Here is a 22,415-nt window from a genome sequence, read left to right as displayed (position 1 = left end):
CTGGAATGGGTTGCCATTTCCTTCTCCAGGGGATCTTCCTGACCCAGGGAAATAACCCTGCATTGACAGGTGGATTCTTTACCTCTGAGCCACCAGGGAAGCACTGTGCTGTACTTAATTTTATTTTTTAAGTTTAATGCTATTGACTTTAACAGCAAAGTCAACATTTATCCTAAATAAAGCATTTCATCTTACCAAAATGAACTACAAGAAACAAAAATGTAACAAACTATCACTTTAGGATAAAGCTATATAAGGCTTTAAGGATTTTAGAAGATAGTCTTAAAAGGACAATAAACTATTTCCTAGATTCTCAAATATTCAAATCTAAAAGGTGCTTTTATGTTCTTTTGCTACTGAATTACGAAGTACAATTCAAGAAGCTTCAAAAGACTCAAAGATTTACTAAAATGCCAAATTAAGTAACAAGGTCTAATATGTTGTCTACGTTGTTCTGTGTGTACATACCATCAATACTTCGGAAATCCAATAAATACGTTCTACTATCCACTTGGTATAACTGCAGACTCATTTTGGAGTATGTACTTGTCACAGGATTCTTCCTCCGAACACGCAAATAATATGGGTTTACAACCTAGTGCATGGTATGGACAAAAACAAAGTGAAAAGGAATTCTTCTATAAAACATGGTAGACTACAGGTTTGTCAAATGTGCTAATATTCAGAATGCTTTTTCTTTCTTACCTTCCATTCATAATCCAGCTGTTTAATTGCTCTACAAACTTCTGCCATGATATCATTTGGCCGACTTTGACTTCTAATTCCCAAATGCCATTTTGCTTTCCTTACACCTTGGTGTTTGGATTTCTGTGGATTTAATTCATCGAGGGTATGGCGCGCCCTGGGAGTTTCAGCAACCAAGAATGGTACTCTTTCAGGATGGGGCCGAGTCAAGTGGTGATCGTCGAGAAACGAATCTGGTGGGCTCGTTGCCAAGTAAAAATCTTTGGCCTCGTTCATTATCCTCCTGTTATCTATTATGAGGTGGTAGGCAACTGCCAAAGGGTCCTGGTGATTTCTGTTATAAAGGCAGCTGAGAACCTCCTCCTCTGAGCATTCAAATTTTTCACATACTTCTTTTAAGGCTTCATCATCAATCATGGTTGAGCTATATGATGGATCCTCAGGAAAGAGATATTTTGGAAGGTCCTGTTTAAACCATTCATGTTCCCTGAGAGAAAATGGTAGCTGTCAGAAGGGTTTGAAGGAGAGATGAGACTGAAAGTAACTGTTTGGGGGAATTTATACTCATACAGTATTATCATTTATATTTATATTCATACTGTGTCATCATTTTTTTTAAACAGATTTTTCTCTTTTGGCTCATGTTTCATTGTATAACAGAAATGCTCCAGCCTTACTTTGATAGTAAGAGGGAGACAACACTGCTGGAGCAACCAGGAAGAAGTGTCTAAACTTTAAATTTTTGGAACAAATGGCAATGACATGCTAGTGGTAAAGACCATCTTATTTCCAGCTCAGAAAAGAACAAAATTAGTCTGTGGCTTCCTCTTGGGATATAATGTTAAGTGAAAAAAATATATAACAAAAATAGACAGCTTTAACTCATTGAATGCTTACTATGTGGTAGATTTTAGGCTGAACGCTTCATATCTGTTATCTCATCTCATTTTCAAACAACTCCAATAAGATAATAATAATATCCCCTTATATTAACGAAGGAACTAAGGATTTCCTAATTTTATATATAAAGGGATTTTTTTGACTTGAATTATATAAAAATATGCTAAAACTAAAAATATTGAGAGGAAACACCCCAAAGAACAAAGATTATCTTCTGGGTATTGGAATTAAAGATCATTTAAATTCTCTAATGTTTTTGGTGTTTTCTAAGTCTTTTCCAATTGTCACATATTTCATTTAAATTGGAAAAAAATATGTAAAACACAAGAAAAACCACCTCTAACTAAGACATTCTGAAATATAAATTTTAGAGATGGATCAGTCCTTTCCCTCTAGCAGTAAAGTCATGACCTGCCATTCGTTCTCTTTTTCAGTCTGCAGAATATGGACTAAATGGGAAGGAATTAAGCTTTTTTTTTTACTGGAGTATAGTTGGTTTACAATGTTGTGTTACTTTCTGCTGTACAGCACAGTGAATCAGTTATACATATATCCACTCTTTCCTAGACTCTTTCCCCAGATAGGTCATTACACAGTATTGAATAGGGTCCCCTGTGCTTATAACGTAGGTCCTTATTGTATATCTATTTTAGCAATCAAACTTTAAGTTCTACATATGCACTTTCTTCTTCATTGCCCTAATATTTTTTTCTTTACTAGTCCCAGATACACATCTGATTTCTTTCATCCTTCCATCTCAGAGAAATGTTCTATATAGCCATTAGAAGACCAAAAGAGAAATTACCATTAACGAAAAAAGGAAAGAAAATCAATGGTAGAAGAAACAAAGTTTGCAGTATTATCTTCATCAGAAATGACCTGCTCAAATTTGAGATTTGTCATCATCACTTTTGCCTTATTTAAACTATTAGGTTGAACCACATGAAACTGGCAATAATGGTAGACTTTTCTACTTATAAAACAGTAATTTCATATGTAATTCAATGTATACTACTACAAAAACAAACATGTCATTGACTGAATTAAAATGTTCTCATTCCTTGAGATGTACAAAAGGAAAAAATACAGTAACTTGTAAGATGAGAACTCAAACAGCAACATCCAAATTTACTATGAAAAAGTATGAGAATGTGTAGTAGTCAAACATGAAGCATATTACAGAAAATCTTAAAGAATCACTACTAAATCTAATACCCAACTAGGGTCCTTTTTATTTTTCATTACATCTTTTTTTTTTTAATTTAAAAAGTAATATAATGTTCACAGTTACAATTTCAAAACAAATAAAGAAGCATAAGCAAAAAGTGAAAGCCTTTCCTCCTCCTAATCTTACTTCCAATGGTAGCCAGTTTAGTATTTTTAAATATCAAGATAAAATAAGTTTGAGTCTATACACTATTTTTAATATAAAAACGGGATTGCATTGTACAAACTGTTCTGCAAATTTCTCTTTCACTTGACTTATATCACTGATACTGTTAGATCTGACAATCAGATTGCTTTATCACCTGATATCTTTGATTGTGGCTCTCTTCATGGGATCCACCTGCAGCATATGTTTCAAAAGGCTAATCACAGAAGGATTTAAATATTGAGGGGTATAAAAGATCCCATCACATATCTTCTTAAAAAGAGTTGGCACGTGATCATCATCAAACGGAAGGGTTCCACATAATAAAGCATACAGAATAACCCCACTGCTCCATATATCTACCTCTGGACCAGCATACAATCTGCAACAGGAAATACCAACTGGGTTAAACAATCATTAGTAACTTAAGAGTCAATTAATTAATAATACATTTTAAATACAGATATTTTATAAAGAATTATTAGTCAGAATATGGTTTCTATAAGTCACTGCTATGTACTACACATAGAGATTCATTTAATTTTTTTCTCTTTTTTTTATTTTATTTTTTAAAAATTTTATTTCTTTGTTCTAATTTTTTTTTTACTTTTTTTTTTTTTCTCTACACATAGAGATTCTACACTAATTCTATCAGTAGTATCTTGGGAAACAAAAATTAAGAGTTTTTTTAAAGTTACAGACTATAGCTAAAATTCTCTCCTTACTACCTTACAATTATCCTTTGTAATTAAATTATACTATTAAATTAAATTATACTACCTTACAAAATATCCAACTAATAGGGCCAAACTTTGAACAAATATATCATTACTGAATTTAAAACCACTGTTTTTTGGTTACAGATTAAGTGATCTTTCCTCAACTGGGAATGTTCTATAGTGATAGACTATAAACCCACTCTCCCCAATTACCCAAGACCTTATACCAAGGTAAAAGGGGCCGGAAGCTGTGGAATGAAGCCCAGCTAACTGATTTGCAGAAGACTTTAAACTCTTATTTGCATTGTACTATAGCCTGCTGACTTAACTGTTGTTGTTATTTAGTCGCTAAGTCGTGTCCAACTCTTCTGCGACCCAATGGACAGTAGCCCGTCAGGCTCCTCTGTCCCTGGAATTCCCCAGGCAAGAATACTGGACTGGGTTACCATTTCCTACGCCAAGGGATCTTTCTGACCCAAAGATCGAACTCAGGTCTCCTGCATAGCAGGTGGATTCTTTACCGCTGAGCCAGTAGAGAAACCCTACTGACATAACTAGCTGCAGACTAATTAGGTAACCCATTCAAAGTCTGGCTTCAGGGAAAGGGTTTCTTTAAATTGGTCAAATAAATTATTGAACTGACTAATAAATACTGTTTTGCAAGTAAAGGTTTCCATACATCTAGACCACACAGAAAGACCTTATCCAAACTGGGAAAACAGACTTCAGTAACGGCCCAATATATATATGCACAATTACATATCTTTTTGTTTAGTTAATTAACAACGCCCCCAGTATCCAGGTCCTGACTTATCTTCTTCCCCAAATAATTTACACAGCCCACGTGAAATAATATTAACATTTCCCTGCTAATATAAAAAGATAATGATGAACCTTGATAAATCTAAAATTAGGTATTTTTGCCTTACTCATATCCATGCCTTAACACAAACATAATTTCTCTGAGTAGGCTAGGCTAGCTGGCTTATGAAAATAGAAAGAAAATACTACAACATTTCTGCATTCTAAATCAGGATGTAAGACATTCAAACAAAGAAATAAGGTTTGAATGAAAAGTTATTAAAAGTTAATTATAAAAACTAGTAAACAAACTTTAGCTTCTCTGTTTTCTATTTCAGTAGTATAATGAACAATTCCTCTTCAAAAAAGTAAATTTTACTGTCATCTAAACTATTCAAAAAGCTGCCTTATACTAAGATCTTCATGTTCTCAATGCTGGTAGTTAGTATAAATAAACTGAGAGACTAGAATTCTTATTTCAGTCTCTAGAAGATTTAAAGAATGAAAATTAAAAATAAATGAAATCTGAAGATTTTATCAATATTTCAGTCCAATTCCCCAAAGTACCTTATCATAAAAGCTAAAGCTAATTTGAAAAATTAAAGCTACACATTACACTTTTAATTCCTCATCTAAGCAAATAGTAAACCATTTCTTACTACTAGATATTTCTGCATTAGTCAAGTTTTTAATGTCTCACTTTTAAACTTGCTAGTTTTTAAGCCTTCAATGTCTTCCACCAGGGGAAAAAATGAGAGTACTCTCATTTAACTAATATTATATTAACTTGCAAACCAATATCCCCCTTTATAAATGGAGTTCTTAATCCTTATTCACTTATAATGTTTTATTCTTATAATAGAACACTTTTTAGATGAGAAAAGAATAAGCTTTAAATTTCTTTCACTAGAATTGAGTATTATACTATAGACTAACGAAGTCTAGGAGAAAAATATGATTACAAATATACTGGGCAGGGAGGAGGTGTCAAACACTACCTTCCTGAAATTACTTCTGGTGCAGCATAGTTGGGTGAGCCACAACTTGTTCTTAAAAATTCACCATCTGACATCATGTTTGAAAGACCTGAAAATGCACAAAATTCACCGCTCAAGATTTCCCAAGGACAAAAATAAAAACAAAATTCCATTAAACAATAAAACTGAGTTTGCATTAAAGTGATAAATCATCATTTTGTTCTTTTTTTCAACAGAATCCTACATCCTTTATTGTTCCCAAATATTTTGCCTTTATGCCATAAAACTTGTAACCTGTTTCAACAGTTAAGTTAGTGCAAGGTCAGGAGTTCAGTGAATACATATTAAGCTATTAGTGATTTTGCTTATTAGAATAAACTGGGCAAGTTTAAGATTCACAGACAACAAACTTATGGTTGCCAGGTGGGGTAGAACAGCGGGTAGAGATAGGGAGTTTGAGAGCGACATGTATGCTCTTGCTATATTTATAATGGATAACCAACAGATCCTACTGCAGCACAGGGAAGTAGCTGGATGAGAAGGGAGTTTGGGGTAGAATGGATACATGTATATGTGTGGCTGAGTCCCTTTGCTGTCCACTTGAAACTATCACAATATTGTCAATTAGCTATACTCTAATATAAAATAAAAAACGTTTTTAAAAAATGACATGTTTTATTAATAAAGAAATTACTAGGAAAAAATGTAGACTGGAATTAAAATTCAAAGTTTCTATTAACCCCTGATCTGATTCTTAAAAAAAAAAAAAAAAAGTAATTTTTAATATCCAAGTTCCTTCATAGTTCTACTACAAAAATAAAAAACTCAGGAATTCCCTGGCAGTCCAGTAGTTAAGACTCAGTGCTTTCACTGCTATGGCTCAGGTTCAATTCCTGGTCAGGAAACTAAGATCCCACAAATCACAGTTCAGTTCAGCTCAGTTCAGTCGCTCAGTCGTGTCCGACTCTTTGCGACCCCATGAACCACAGCACACCAGGCCTCTCTCCATCACCAACTCCCGGAGTTTACTCAAACTCATGTCCATTGAGTCGGTGATGCCATCTAACCATCTCATCCTCTATCATCCCCTTCTCCTCCTGCCTTCAATCTTTCCCAACATCAGGGTCTTTTCAAATGAGTCAGCTCTTCAAATTAGGTGGCCAAAATATTGGAGTTTCAGCTTCAACATCAGTCCTTCCAATGAATACCCAGGACTTATTTCCTTTAGGATGGACTGGTTGGATCTCCTTGCAGTCCAAGGGACTCTCAAGAGTGTTCTCCAACACCACAGTTCAAAAGCATCAATTCTTCGGCGCTCAGCTTTCTTTATAGTCCAACTTTCACATCCATACATGATCACTGGAAAAACCATAGCCTTGACTAGATGGACCTTTGCTGGCAAAGTAATGTCTCTGCTTTTTAATATGCTGTCTAGGTTGGTCATAACTTTCCTTCCAAGGAGTAAGCGTCTTTTAATTTCATGGTTGCAATCACCATCTGCAGTGATTTTGGAAATCACAGGTGCAGCCAAAAAAAGAAAACTCTGCTTCCTCAAAAATACAATGAATAAAAATAATGACAACTAAAGAATAAGGAAGTCAAATAATTTAGTCAGTTATTTAAAAAAATCTCAGTAGCTCAGAGCTGTTGGGAACTATTTAGTGAATCTCTAAAATAGATCATATATACAAAACTGAAGAAAATAAAATTTATAAGCATCTCCTCTGATCTGAACTGAAACTAAGCAAGAGAGAGTTGCAGAGATTCATTTTTATCTTAGGTTTAATGTCAATGGCAATTTATATAGGAAAACAAATTTATTACATTTTCCTCAAGCTGAAATTATGCTTTTCTATTATTTAAATACTTTACTTTCATTTTTAAAAAATAATTTTGTTCACATAGTTTGCCTTCTGGCTTTCAAAGTCCGAGTAACTTCATCCCAGTCTCTTTCCTCTTGCTCCATAGTTGATCAAAAGAACACATGGAAATAGGTTGCTAACTTCTCCTTCACAAATAATGGTCTTTTTTCAGATGATGTCGCTAATGCTGCGAATTTAAATTGTTTGTCTGCCTAATGTAATAAAAGTCAGTTTTAAAGACATAAAGCTATGAAAAGAGAATTCCTTATTTTTACTCCTTTTCGTATGCTCCTAGACTAATAGTGAGGATATACTACTTTGGGATATTCAGTTGATTATATGCAAGTTACCTGAAGAAACCTACTGATGTTTGTTAAATGAATATATGAAACTATAAAAATCTCCTTACCAAAATCAGCTATCTTTGCATTCATGTGTGCATCAAGCAGGACGTTTTCAGGTTTCAAATCTCTGTGGACCACCATATGCCTGTGACAGTAATCCACACCAGAAAGGATTTGTTGGAACAGTCGTCGACTTTCTTTTTCATCCAGCTAAGAAAAAGCAGAGAGGCAACTTAAAGGTGTATCTTTCAAAAGAAAGTAGTCTATCTATAATTCTCTAGCCTATAAAACTGTGAAAATGCAAGAGCCTTCCAAATGAACCTTACTCATGAGATGCTTTTCAAATGGGGAGGTGGTACAGACCGCACAAAACAGAAATGCTAGGAGGATCTTAGAACTCAAATCGGTAACTCAATTTTCTCATATTATCACTCTCATGACTATACTCTAATAGCTTGTTCTCATCTAAATATCATGTGCTATTTCGAATAATTTCAATTTTTACTTGAAACTAGGCATGTTTTCTCCTATAAATTACAAATACTTACTCTTTGATTCTTTTAACAAATATTTATTGAATACCTTCAATGTGCCGTGCACTGTTTTAGACACTCGTGATATAGCAATGATAAAAAGAGGCCCTAATCTAGTTAAAGACAATAGACACATAAATAAAAAGAATAAGAGTGTTCTGGAGAAAAACAAAGCAGGACAAAGGCACAGAGAATTATGTTGGGGTGGGGAATACTGGTTTGAACCATATGAGAAAGCAACATTTAAGCATCGTTGATGAATTAGCAAGCAACCATGTTATCCTAGCTTCTGAAATAAAAGGTGTTTTAATTAAAAAAAAAAAGAAAAACCCTAATTCGTTTGTTTTATAAAATAGAGTGAAAGTGAAGGTTGCTCAGTGTCTGACTCTTTGCGACCCCATGGACTATATACAGTCCCTGGAATTCTCCAGGCCAGAATAGTGGAGCGGATAGCTGTTCCCTCTCTAGGACATCCTCCCAACCCAGGGATCAAACCCAGGTCTCCTGCATCGTAGGCAGATTCCCAGCAGGGAAGCCTTTATAAAATATAATAGCATTTATCTTTACTCTGCTTACTGAAAAAATTATATCTTATGCTGTACTACATTTTTAAAAATATTTTTTAAAAACATTTTTTAAAAACTTCTCTTTCCATTTATCCACATTTTCTTATTTTATGATTTTTTTCCATAAGTGAAAACCATTACTTGGATATGCCTGCTCCTAAGAAGTCATATTTAATAAATAAGCTATTAATCCTCTAGATAAAGGACGCTAACATGCAGTTCTTTAACACAGGTCACAAATTAGCATTCTAAAACCAGGTTCCTATACCTTAAATGGTAATAGATAATCTGGAAGATGAACCAGTAAATTCTTTTGAAAACAAAACCAAAACTATCAAAGAGATAAGAGATACCCTTCCTCAAGAGCAGGTAATAATGATTAGCAATCTAATTTACTTCTAGAAGAAATATAAGTTCATTTTCTAATACAACTCCATATATAAATATACTAAATGAAAAGAACAATGTGTTCTAAATGTGAAAGAGAAGAAAATTAACTGAGTGAACAAAATACAAGCAGTAAAATAACTAGTTAGGCTACAAAAATGAAAATTATATTCGATACTATATTAATACAGTACAAAGGATCAAGGAGGGGAAGTCTATAAAGAAAGACTAGAAAAGTGAAAGCATATTTAAACATGGAAGATGGAACATCACTAAGATGACAGCATATAAAGACAAAAGAGCAAGAGAAGAGATGGCAGTAATTGAGGGGAGTCACTAAGCAAAAGGGTAGGTGAACAGTGATAAAGACTTGGCTAACCACAGAAAGCTGGAACCCAAGCCTCTAGAGGTGGAACTCAATGATAAACTCATCTGCACACAGACTTCTTGAAGGGCTTAGATATTGGAAGTGTTGGGAATTTCTGATGGTAGAAGTGAGAAATGGACTGGAAACAGGACAGCTGATTGAAGAAAGAAGTTTTAAGCTCACCACCCTTACTGGGGAATAAGAGCCATGATTTACTCTTTAGTAAGGAAAGCTGAGTGCTGAAGAATGGATGCTTTTGAACTGTGGTGCTGGAGAAGACTCTTGAGAGTCCCTTGGACTGCAAGGAGATCCAACCAGTCCATTCTAAAGGAGATCAATCCTGGGTATTCTTTGGAAGGACTGATGCTAAAGCTGAAACTCCAATACTTTGGCCACCTCATGCGAAGAGTTGACTCATTGGAAAAGACTCTGATGCTCAGAGGGATTGGGCACAGGAGGAGAAGGGGACGACAGAGGATGAGATGACTGGATGGCATCATCGCCTCAATGGACATGAGTGTGAGTGAACTCCGGGAGCTGGTGATGGACAGGGAGGCCTGGCATGCTGCGATTCATGGGGTCGCAGAGTCGGACACGACTGAGCGAGTGAACTGAACTCAACTGAACTGAAGGCTAAACCAGCCCTGTTCCTCAAGGACACTAGAGCAGGAATGAGGCACCACATGGAGAACATAGGGCTTAAATGAAAGTCAGCATAGGAATCAGTGAGCCTTCTGGACCTTTCTCCATTTAGCTCACAAAGCACTGGCAGCTAAGCTCACACCCTCAAGGAAACTGGAAGGTTTCTTCTGGAGCAACTATCTCAGCAAGGAAAAAATATTGTTTATTATTGACATTTGGTGTTCCCTAGTAAACAGACAGGTCCCTACCCATTCAACCAATGGGAAGGTCCATCAATTAATTAATTCCACCCTCCTGACCTTGGCATTTAGAATTTCACTCTCAAATATGAGTGGACAACCCACAATCACCAGATATCTAAGCAAGGGTCATGCACAAAAGACAAACACCAATAAAATGAACAGAAAAAAGCAGGGAACACAGAAGGTACAGAAGCAATGAAGGAAAGAAAAGAAAAAAATTTTTAAATAAATTGGCATCCTCAAACAGATGTTTATTATCTTTGTGGAACAAAAAAATAGGCTATTTAAAGAAAGATGACTTCAGAAAACAAGAAAGAAATAAAAAATGACAGCTGGAATTTTAATATGCAATGGGTAAAATTGAGCACAATTTCCATAATGTAAAACAAAATGATCAGGACATGAAAAATGGAAAAGATAAGAAGGCAAGACACCAATTCAACTTGTGTCTTTTCCCATTTTTTAGGCAGAACATTGGTGCCAGGGATGGGGGCAGGGGGTTGGTAGAGGAAGCAGGGGGTGAAAAAGACAAGTGAAAGAGCTGAAATTGAAATGAATCATGTCAAGAAATGGTAAAATCAAAATTAACTTTGTTAATGATTTTGATTTTGATGAAAGTGAACAGATACACTACGCAGAACAAATGAATGAATGATATAAAGAACTTTAGATTGGGAGGGAAAACAATTGGCTTCTTAGTGCTTGATGAGGCTCCTCCAAAAGAGGTTTTTGCATACCACATACTCTGGGTATGAGAAAAAGTACAGTAGGGGCAATGTTCTGTTTTTGTATCTGTAACTTAAGATACTGTTCAAAATGTCTTCTAAAATTCCTTCCAACTCTAAATTCTTTAAGTCTAATTCCTACCTCCTTCATGGAGCCTGTTCTTTCTACTCCAGGTACATCAGATTTCTGAAACCAAAAATGAATGCAATTTAAATGTGGCTAGGGGTTGACTGTTGGAGAAGGAAATGGCAACCCACTCCAGTGTTCTTGCCTGGAGAATCCCAGGGACAGAGGAGCCTGGTGGGCTGCCATCTCTGGGGTCGCACAGAGTCGGACACGACTGAAGCGACTTAGCAGCAGCAGCAGGGGTTGACTAGCAAGGCCCAGATTTCTAAGTATTAAATAATATGTTTTTTAAGGATTAAATACATACTTTAAGATATATATTACAAGTATTCATATGCCCCAGAAGCTAAGTCTGAAGATCCTGAGTTCTAGGGTCTCAATCTAATCCTATCACTGATAAATCAAGTGACCTTGAGCGAAAAAAAATATCCGTTGAGTCTCAGTTTCCATATCTGTGTAAGTAGGCTAAGGATATAATCTTTAAGATCTAGCTCTAACAAGTCTATGATTCTAAGCAAATATGTGACTAAGGGGACTGGTTATTAAATAGAACTCTTAACAGAATTGCTTTCTAATATTCTGATGCTCATAAAGGATAAGGGGAGTTACAAAATATATACAGGATTAAATCAGAACTGCTTACCCTTCCATTTTTACAGATATAATCAAATAGCTCTCCTCCTGAGACATATTCCATCACCATGAAAATATCAGATGGTGTACTGATGACCTGGTACCTGGTGAGAGAAAACATTATCTACCAGTATTAAAACATGTATATTCATTCACTCAATAAATATCTACTAAGTGCCTATAATACACCAGGCACTGTGCTAGAGGCTGGGAAAACTGCAGTGAACAAAACAGATTCTCTGCACTCACGGAGTTTATTTTCCAGGAGCCAGGAAACAGACACTAAATAAAAAAGCAATATCTCAGGTGGTGGAACATGCTATGAAGAGAAATAAAGCAAACTAAGGGAAGGAAATCTTTCATACAGGGTGTTCAAGGAAGGCCTCTCTGATAAAGTAACATGTAACAGAGCCTAATGCAAATCAGGGAACAAACCATGCCATTACCAAGAAGGTGAACCAGGCAGAGGGAAGAGCAAGTGCAAAGGCCCGCAGGGGGAAGCCTGCCTGGCATGTCTGAGCAATAGTAGGAAGGCTAGAGCTGAGTAAGCTGGGAGAGAGAAAACAGGATGTGGGGTCAAAGAGGCAACTGGTACCAGAGGACACAGAACCTTACAAAGCCATGATGAGGCTGTGGCTTTTATTCTCTGGCAGAGAGACAGCTAATGAAGGTTTTAAGCAAAGCAGTCATGTGGCCTGGCCGATTAAAAGGGTAATAACTTTGACTGATGGTGGCAATGTGAAGAACTGACTGGGCAGTAGGGTAGAAGCAGGTGGCTATTGCAGTAGTCCATGAGAGAAATGAAGGGGGCCCACACCGGGTTGATGACAATGAAGGAACTGGAATCAGATCCTAGATATACTTTTGCAGGAAGAGATGGAATGGAGGTTGGGAAGTGAGAGAAATAGTAAAGTTAAGGATAGTTCCTAAGTTTCTGCCCTCAGGAACCAGATTATCACCTGAGATGGTAAAAACTGTGGAAGACCAAGTGTGAGAGGGTAATAAAGAGTTCAGGTTTACCCATACTGAGTTTCACGTGCCTCGTGGGCACCCAAATGGAGATGTAAAATATAGCGGGAATAGGAGTCTGCCACCCAGGAATGGGTTTCAAAGCAGGACACGTATACTTAAGGGCTGTCGGCACAAAAATGGTATTTAAAACCATGGCACTTCAACAGATTAGAAGAGGTGAGAGTGAAACAAATTTTGAGTCAGCCAGTTCAATACAAAAACCTAAACGGTTTTAATTTACAGTCTGCATAATAAAGCCAAGCAGTAAATAAGTTATCTGTAGACCCTACAACTGGCAACTGTAAAACAACAGAAATACTACTGCCTTTTGAAATCTGGATTTCTAAAGTTCTATTTATTATTTGTTTTATCAGATAGAACCAGTGTAGGGGAGTGAGGGACAATTTCTACTGTGTTGTCTCGATGAGGCTAACTGATACCACGTGGAAATTTGGAGGTCAGGAGTTTTTGTTTTGTGAATCATTGTTGGTTCTATAGCAGTAGGGGGGCACTGAAAGTCATCTATCAAAAGGGCATCAGCTCAGAAAATAAGAAATATAACAGCTGATAAACACAAGGGCTAAACGTGGACTCAGGCTTAAGTGACCATGAATGGGGTTAGATAAATACATGAATAGGAAGAACTTCTAAAACTCTCAGGAATAAAATGAAATGTCACTCAGCTTTCTCACTTGTCAGATTAAGTAGGTTAACAAAAATGATGAAAACATGATATGACTATATTTAATATAATCAGATCTTACAGTTTAATTATATGAGGATGCCTGAAAAGCTTGAGGTTCTGAATTTCTCTGCGGATTTTTCCTACTACATCAAGGCTTCGAATCTTCTGCCGATTCAGTATCTTCACAGCAACTTTATGCCCAGTCAATTCATGTTTGCCAACTGTAGGAGAAATAATTTTAATAAATTAGTGCCAGGTTTGGTTAATAACATATTTAGAACTATTCTAAGAGTAGAAATCTTAGCATTCTCCAAAAATACTTAATCAAGTCCAAGTTCCTTCCAGTTCTGCCTGATTTACCCCTGAGTGTTTAAGAGTGATTAAGTATGGGCTTCCCTTGTGGCTCAGATAGTAAAGAATCTGCCCACAGTATAGGAGACTCAGGCTCAATCCCTGGGTTGGGAAGATCCCCTGGAGAAGGCAATGGCTACCCACTCCAGAATTCTTGCCTGGAGAAGTCCATAGTCAGAGGAGTTTGGCAGGTTAGAGTCCATGGGGTTGCAAAGAGTCAGACATGACTGAATAACTAATACTTTCACTTTCAAGTGGGAAGACACATAAGAAACTACTGTGGTTTTTTCCAGAAAACAAAGTTGGAGGGCTAAGGCAGAGAGAAAGAAAGCAACTTCTTTATTGTTCTCTACCTTTTTATACTTTTAAATTCTCTTAATTTACTTTTTAGTTTTTAATCTGTCATACATACAAATTGAGCTTTTCTCTCTTGGTGTGCAGTTCTATGGATTTTAACACATGTGGAAATTGGTGTCATCACTGTTATAATCAGATACAGAACAGTTTCCTCATTCCAAAAACCTCCCTCATGTTAAAGACACACTTTCTCTATAAGCCCTTGAACCTTTTAAATTTTGGTTCATGAGCATGTAGTTTCTATTTTTTTAAATAAGAAAAAAATTTAAGTGATTACCTTTCCATTTTGAATGTTATACCCAGATAATCAATGGTTATAACAGAATTTAGACATTTTTTAATAGTGGCAAAGTCTTTTCTAAGGGTCTAGTGGAGAATTTATATTCCAACAAAATCAAGAAGTAAGCCAAGATGGTATTCAGTAAAGAAGGGGTCCAATATAGGAGAAAAAGAAAATGACTCCCAGTAAGTTAATGAAGCAAAGTCTGAAGCAACAGCTATGTGGAAAGCTCTCTAGTTACTAAACTTTGACTTGAACAAGTTAAATTATTTCAACTTTGTAGTCAAAATAACAATACTACATACCCCATAGGGTGACATGAAGTAGGGCTTGTAAAACACTTTCCATCATGCCCAGCACAGTAATTTCTTCATGAAAAAACGATGACTATTACTATTTAAGGTTATTTATTTTCCATTGCTCCCAAATGTCTCCCCTGTTCCTAGCTAATCAGTCCTAAAATTTCTGATTAATCCTGTATAGCCAATTTTATCTCAGCTTTTTGATTTGTCCTTTTTATAGTTCGATTCAGTGCCATGCCTTTTTCCAGGTCCACAATAAGTACTAAACAATAGCTTCCCTGCTGGCTCAGACATCTGCCTGCAATGCAGGAGACTGGGGTTCGATCCCTGGGTGGGATCAGGAAGATCCCCTGGAGAAGGGAATTGCTCCCCACTCTAGTATTCTTGCCTGGAGAATTCCATGGACAGAGGAGCCTGGCAGGCTACAGTCCACAGGGTCACAGAGTCGGACACAATTGAGCAACTAACACTTTCATTTTTTTTCCCCAATAGCTGTAATTTCTATGCACCTGGCTTCTATCCCCATAAGCTTCAATCTTACTAACCTGCTCCATCCCCCGCTCCCGCCAACACCAGAGATTCCTAGCTTCCAAAGTTCAACCCAATTCCTGACTTTGGTTAATTTTCAACATGATATTGCTAGATGTATATACACAAAGTAAGATTTCACTTACTACCCAAAAACTATAGAAACATTTATTCAGTCACAGAAGAGCACAGAGGTAAAAATAGGTTTATCTGACTTAATTTGAAATCAGATTTTTTAAATGATTACTCTTTTTTTTAAACATATAAATCTAATTGGTTTATAATACATAACATAATTAAGGTATACAACTCAGTAGTTAATATTCATGACATACCCACTTTATAGCCAAACATACTGCCTCTAACTCTCCCAAGCCTGGAAGACTAGCAATATTAGCAACACTTTACAAGTAACTGAAGTACAGGAAGATGAAATAACCAAGATGAAATAACTTGCCCAAAGTTACATAGCTAGTGACTGACAAAACAAAAATGTCTGTCTCAAAAACTTGTCCTTTTTCCAAAAATGGTATGTGAAATGTGATTATTTTTTAAAAGATGATCTTCAAAAGAATATTACATATATAATAATACTAAATAAATATCCTTTTAATAAAAGATATAGAAGTTGAACATGTAAGAGGAACCCTTGATTCACAGTCTTATACTTTTGAAAAGAATAACAGATTGAATTCTCCAAACTAATAAGACTTACTCTAAAATTTCATTCATTTATTTAAGAAATAGTTATTGAGTACCTGCACCCACTATGTGCCAGGCACTTGCTACTATGACCTTTCTCCTGTATGAGAAAATAAATCCACTCTAATAGGCTTCCCAGGTGGCTCAGACGTAAAAAAAAAAAAAAAGAAAATCTGTCTGTTAATACAGGAGACGCAAGTTCAATCCCTGGGTTGGGAAGATCCCCTCAAGTAGAAAACTGGCAATCCACTCCAGTATTCTTGCCTGGAAAATTCCTTGGACAGAGGAGCCTGACAGGATACAGTCCATGGGGTCACAAAGAATTGGACACCACTGAGGAAAATCCCATGGACGGAGGACCTGGTGGGCTGCAGTCCATGGGGTCGCTAAGAGTCGGACAAGACTGAGTGACTTCACTTTCACTTTTCACTTTCATGCACTGGAGAAGGAAATGGCAACCCACTCCAGTGTTCTTGCCTAGAGAATCCCAGGGATGGGGGAGCCTGGTGGGCTGCTGTCTCTGGGGTCGCACAGGGTTCAGGTCGGACACAACTGAAGCGACTTAGCAGCAGCAGCAGAGCAACTAAGAATACATGCACATGCAGTAAAAACCTGCTTCTTATCAATTTTAATGTTTTATAACACGAGACCAAAAAAGACATTTTATTCATTCTATTAAATCTGTTTAAAAGTTACTCAAAAATCTACAACTGATCCTTGAACAACTCGGGTTTGAACTGCAAGAGTCCACTAATACTATAATTTTTTTCAGCAGATAAACATTTAGCCCTCTTATCCCTAGATGTAGAACCCAAGGGTATAGAGGACCCACTATACTATGTCACTTAATAAAAAGGACTTGAACATCTGGGGCTTTTGGTATCCTTGGGGGCTCCTAGAAACAACCCCTCCAGTATTCTGAGGGGTGACTGCATCATAAGACAAAAATGAAGAGCATAAAACTAAGCACATAGGGAATTCCCTGGCGATCCAATTGTTAGGACTCAGGGCTTTCACTGCTGGGCCTGGGTTTGATCCCTGGTCAGGGAATTAAGATCCTGAGAGCAATGCACTGCAGCCAAATAAATAAATAAAAGCACATAAAATATAATGCAAGTGTACTGGGTTGAAGAGTGTCCCCTCTTCCCCACAAATTCACATCTACCATCACCACAGAATGGGATCTTATTTGAAACCAGGGTTTTGGGGGGCATAGTTAGTTAAGGATCTCAGGATAAAATCATCTTAGATTTAGGGTGGGCTCTATATCTAATAACTGGTGTCCTTATAAGAAAAGGAGAGAACACAGGCATGCACACACAGAGGTGACCACGTGAAGACAGGCAGAGACTGGAGTTTTGCTTCTACATGCCAAGGAACACCAGGAGTCACCAGAGGCTGGAAGAGGAAGAAAGATTCTCCCCTAAAGCGTTCAGAGGGAGTGCAACTCTACTAAACCCTTGCTTTCGGGACTTCTGGTCTCCAGAACTCCAAAATAACTTGTTTTAAGTCACCCAGCTTTGTGGTACTGTTACCACAGCCCTAAGAAACTGACAGGCTTAGGACGTGTGCTCTGTTGTGTTTAGTCGCTCAGTCGTGCCCAACTCTTTGCAACCCCACGGACTGTAGCCCACCAGACTCCTCTGTCCATGGGGATTCTCTAGGCAAGAAATGGAGTGGGTTGCCATTTCCTCCTCTAAGGGATCTTCTCAACCCAGGGATCAAACCCGCATTCCCTGAGTCTCCTGCATTTCAGGCAGATTCTCTACCACAAGCCACGCGGGAATCCCTAGGTTTATGATAGTCACATCGAAATCAACTTAACAAAAGTAATCTTTTTTGAAAACAGATTTTTCTGAACTGTACTACATGGGTCCACGCATTCTTAAATGGAACACATGATGACAGGGACCACAGGGACATCATGGGAGTTACTTCTCTAGATAGCACTTCTTGCTCCCAGGCTATTATGGGCCAGATCCTAGGGTTTTCTACTTTTTGAAGTTGTGTTTCATCCTTCACGGTCTATCAGGAGTCAATTCACAGCCTCTTCTCCAATGTTCTAATTTCAAGAATTCTAATTTTCAATGGGCTAGAAGAATCATAAAACTAAAATTATTAGAATAAATTTTCTAAAGTATGCTTTACAAAACACTAGGACTGGAGACTCTTCATGGGAAAAGATTTCAAAATCAAGTGGTCTCGGAAAGAGTGTCTCCTCTCCTTTTTAGAAACTTATTATGCATATTAACACAGTAACACCGATAGAGCCCTACTGGAAAGAAACCCATCAAGTGTTTAATCTGGTATTTCCCAGTCTTAACTGGATACAGGTTTTTCCTCCAAGGTTTGAAAACAATGTCCCAACACTGAGAAAGAGAAGAGTGAAAAAGCTGGCTTAAAGTTCAACATTCAGAAAACTAAGATCATGGCATCTGGTCCCATCACTACATGGCAAATAAATGGGGAAATAGTGGAAACGGCAGCTGCAAAATCACTGCAGATGGTGACTGCAGCCATGAAATAAAAAGGCACTTAATCCTTAGAAGGAAAGTTATGACCAACCTAGACAGCATAAAAAAAGCAGACATTACTTTGTCAACAAAGGTCCATCTAGTCAAGGCTATGGTTTTTCCAGTAGTCATGTATGGATGTGAGAGTTGGACTGTAAAGAAAGCTGAGTGCCAAAGAACTGATGCTTTTGAACTGTGGTATTGGAGAGGACTCTTGAGAGTCCCTTGGACTGCAAGGAGATCCAACCAGTCCATCTTAAAGGAGATCAGTCCTGGGTGTTCATTGGAAGGACAGATGCTGAAGCTGAAACTCCAATACTTTGGCCATCTGATGCGAAGAGCTCACACATTGGAAAAGACCCTGATGCTGGGAAAGACTGAGGGCAGGAGGAGAAGGGGACAACAGAGGATAAGATGGTTGGATGGCATCACTGACTCATGGACTTGAGTTTGGGTGAACTCTGGGAGTTGGTGATGGACAGGGAGGCCTGGCATGCTGCAGTCCATGAGGTCACAAATAGTTGGACACGACTAAGTGACTGAACTGAACTGAACACTGAGGACTCCAAATGTTTTCTTTTTAAGAGAAGGCAGTATCTCCTATTACTTTTTTCCCTTTTTCTTCCCAGCAAAATCTCGGTAATTTTCCAGCCATCATATGATTAATATGTTATATTTTCCTTACTTATAGGAACAACGATATTTGCCTTGAACCCACTGCCAACATAGTTCAGTATTAGAATTTTAGTAGCATAATAGTTTTGAAAGTATAGTTATTTTATTATAGCTTAGGAAACACAAGATCACATTTGAGCCTCACAATAAACCTATGATGCAGGTAATATGAGGCGCTGAGAGATTAACTCATTGAAGTAAAGTTATTAAGTGATCAAGGCAGAACAGGTCTTCTAGTTGGAAGAATTCCAAGTCTGGGACCTATCCACTGTACAGCACCATCAGTGTGCACTGTGAAGGGAAAGAAGCCTTGACAACAATATCAAAATCTGAACTGTTTCCTCAAAACTAAGCTAAAGATTCTCCAGTGACTAAACTCAGTTGCAGCCAAATTAACTGCTGCTCCATAAGTCAATCAGTGCAGTACATGGACTTTGTCAAGGATATGCACTTCTGAAATATTTCTCCCTTGGTCCAAAGCTCAAAACTTTACTCTTCAGACATCACTGTTTTACAGTAATAGCAAGATGTGGCTTTTGGGTGAAATGGAAGACAGGTATTTCTGCCATGGAAGACCTGAGTCACTCACAGCAAAGGTTACCACAATTCACAATATCTCCCTCACAACAACAGCAACAGATGAGTCAACTAAACATTAGCTAACAACCTGTTACTGCTTTCTAAAAGGAACTTTGTCTAACTGTAGAACTCTGTAAACATGCTCTTCTAATCAGATATGTAATCCTCAAGTAAAGTAAGATCATACGTTGAAAGAGAGAATTTTAAACACTGATAAAGAGTTGCCACAAAGATAGAAATGTCTACTAAAGATATTCTAATCACCCAACCATTTCATTTTCACTCTAAAATTGAAAAACAAAAACAAAAAACCCCTCACTGCTAAAAGTATCAGTGAAATAACTGAATTCTGGCTGGAGAGGGATGAATTTTAAAACTATAGGTGGAAATTTGAGAAAGGTACCTTTTCTTAACAAAACATTTTAGGCATCCCAAAAGGCAAAGCAAATACCCATGTTCCACCCAATAGCCGCTTAAGCAATAAAACATTACAGATGCAACTGAAGCCCAGTCTGACTCCTCCCAGATTCCTTCCTCCTTTCCTTCTCCCTAGAGGTTACCACTATCTTGAATGTGGTTTGTCTTTCCCACATATATGATGATATAGTAACAATTTTTTCATATGTTTACTTTCACAAACTATATATTCTTTTGAATTCATAATGAATTCATGCAGATTCAAAAATATAAAAAGATATAGTGACATGTCTTCCTACAACCTAGTTCCCCTCCCCTGAACATGTGTAATATTCACTTTCTACTGTAACACAGTTTCATGTGTGTCTTTAAAGAAACACTGTATACAGATGCACATGGTTACACTCAGATACTTTAATTTGCCCCTGCTCTTTATCCACAAATGGTAGGTATGCTATACACTTTGTTGATTATCTTTATTTTTTTTCTCTCTTAAAAATACACCTTGGAAATTGTTCCCTGTATTATATGAAGTCTTGCTTTTTTTTTTCCTTAATGTTTGCAAGGTATATACCACTGTATGGGTAAACCATAATTTAACTATTGTCCTGCTAGCAAGGTTACTTCCAATCTTTTGTACTGACAAACAATATGGCAATGAATAACTCATTATTCCATATACCTACAGGATAAATTCCTAGAAGCTGAACTGCCGGGTTAGTTTTATAAATACTGTCATACTCTGTAGAGGTGGTACTGATTTGTGCTCCTGTCAGCAATGTATGAGTCTTTTTTCATGTTTTTAAATTTTATATGAATAACATGACTGGACATATTCTTCAACTTCTGTTTTTGTGGCCTAACCTTATATACTTGAGATTCACCCATGCTGGTATATATAGCTCTAATTCATATCTAGACTTTTTTACTTAAAAGTTTTTAAATAACTTTTTTTTTAATAACTTCAAAAAGAAGTCACCTATTTACCTAAACTTTCAGTTTCATGTATAAAATACTCATCAACTTAATAAACAGATTATATGTATAAAAACTCATTTGGGAAAGATTACCCATCCTACTGAAGAAGTATCTTCTCTTAGAAAATGAGCAAAAACTTCCACTTATATTTACTGCAATAATAACTCTATTCATCCATGCTTTTATAAATGTTCTTCCTGGGAGGAGAGGGGAGTAGAACCACAAGGGAGTGGAGACCAACCCCTCGACAATCAAGGGGGTGGAAAAAAGGTATCTTGGAAACAATAATTCAAGCATAATTCCAAACTAATCCTAGTTGTCTAAAGTTTCCCCTCAAAATGTTCCCATTAAGTTACCAAAGGATTTTTTAAACCTTAACAAGAAACAAAATAATGCCTATGAATCTGCAGTCCTCCCCATCCCCTCAATAAGTTTCCTATATCATATTGGGAATGATATGATATCACATCTTCTATTAGACTCTCTTTCTATGTTAAATTTACCAGTGTGTATGACTAAAAAGCTCTATCTCCTCCAAACTGCCTCCTTTGAAATATGTGGCTAATCGTATAATTTGTAAGAATTCCGGTCAAATTCTTGGCTACTGTAAGTTAACATGTCATCACTATAGTGGCTATTTCTGCATGTTCACCAAGCATCTAGGTCCCCCTTTCTCTCTTCCAAAAAAAACCCCGTTTCTGTGCAGGTGTCTACCCTATCTCCCCATACTAGTCAAGTACTTCAGAAGATGCCCTCCCACCCATACGTCCGAGAGGGGGCGCTCTTCCTTCAAGGGTAATGCCATCTGCCCTATAGGAACACAAGCCTAAACCAATTAGCACATAAAAATCCTGGCCAGACGGACGGACTGAGCCAGTAAGACTCTTGAGGGCGATGCTGGGGCTTCCTCGCCTTGGACACAGAACCACAGAAAAGACGTTCTTGGCTGGGCTGTGTTGAATTTTCTATTATTTGGGGGCAGCAAGCATTTCAACTGTTTTAACAACTTTAAAAAGGCTGTGATTGAAGACTTTGACCACCATCAGTTAATGTATTTATGAACAAAGGAACCCGATCCATGAAAACTATGATCCTCTGACTAACACTGGCCTTTCTATATTTGGAGAGATGGTTG

The 22,415-nt window shown here is 37.1% G+C and overlaps 1 protein-coding gene across 8 annotated transcripts in view; it reads right to left on the bottom strand.

The window, feature by feature from the left end:
- PRKAA1 (protein kinase AMP-activated catalytic subunit alpha 1) overlaps positions 1-22,415 on the bottom strand; it is a 28,559-nt gene that overhangs the window by 4,031 nt on the left and 2,113 nt on the right. For 6 of the 8 annotated variants that reach the window (XM_061393645.1, XM_061393648.1, XM_061393650.1 and 3 more), the window contains 8 exons: positions 13,678-13,819; positions 11,913-12,006; positions 11,285-11,329; positions 7,746-7,890; positions 5,496-5,583; positions 3,135-3,359; positions 706-1,192; positions 469-595 (listed from right to left, as the gene is read on the bottom strand). In XM_061393645.1, the coding sequence (XP_061249629.1) occupies positions 469-595; positions 706-1,192; positions 3,135-3,359; positions 5,496-5,583; positions 7,746-7,890; positions 11,285-11,329; positions 11,913-12,006; positions 13,678-13,819 (1,353 nt within the window). The remainder of the gene's footprint in view (positions 1-468; positions 596-705; positions 1,193-3,134; positions 3,360-5,495; positions 5,584-7,745; positions 7,891-11,284; positions 11,330-11,912; positions 12,007-13,677; positions 13,820-22,415) is intronic. The other 2 variants (XM_061393646.1, XM_061393652.1) reach the window with 2 other exon arrangements.

This window comes from Bos javanicus, chromosome 20, assembly GCF_032452875.1.
Source record: "Bos javanicus breed banteng chromosome 20, ARS-OSU_banteng_1.0, whole genome shotgun sequence".
NCBI lineage: Eukaryota > Metazoa > Chordata > Mammalia > Artiodactyla > Bovidae > Bos > Bos javanicus.
The sequence above is the reverse complement of the archived record's forward strand: the minus strand, read 5'-3'. Positions and strand labels throughout refer to the sequence as shown.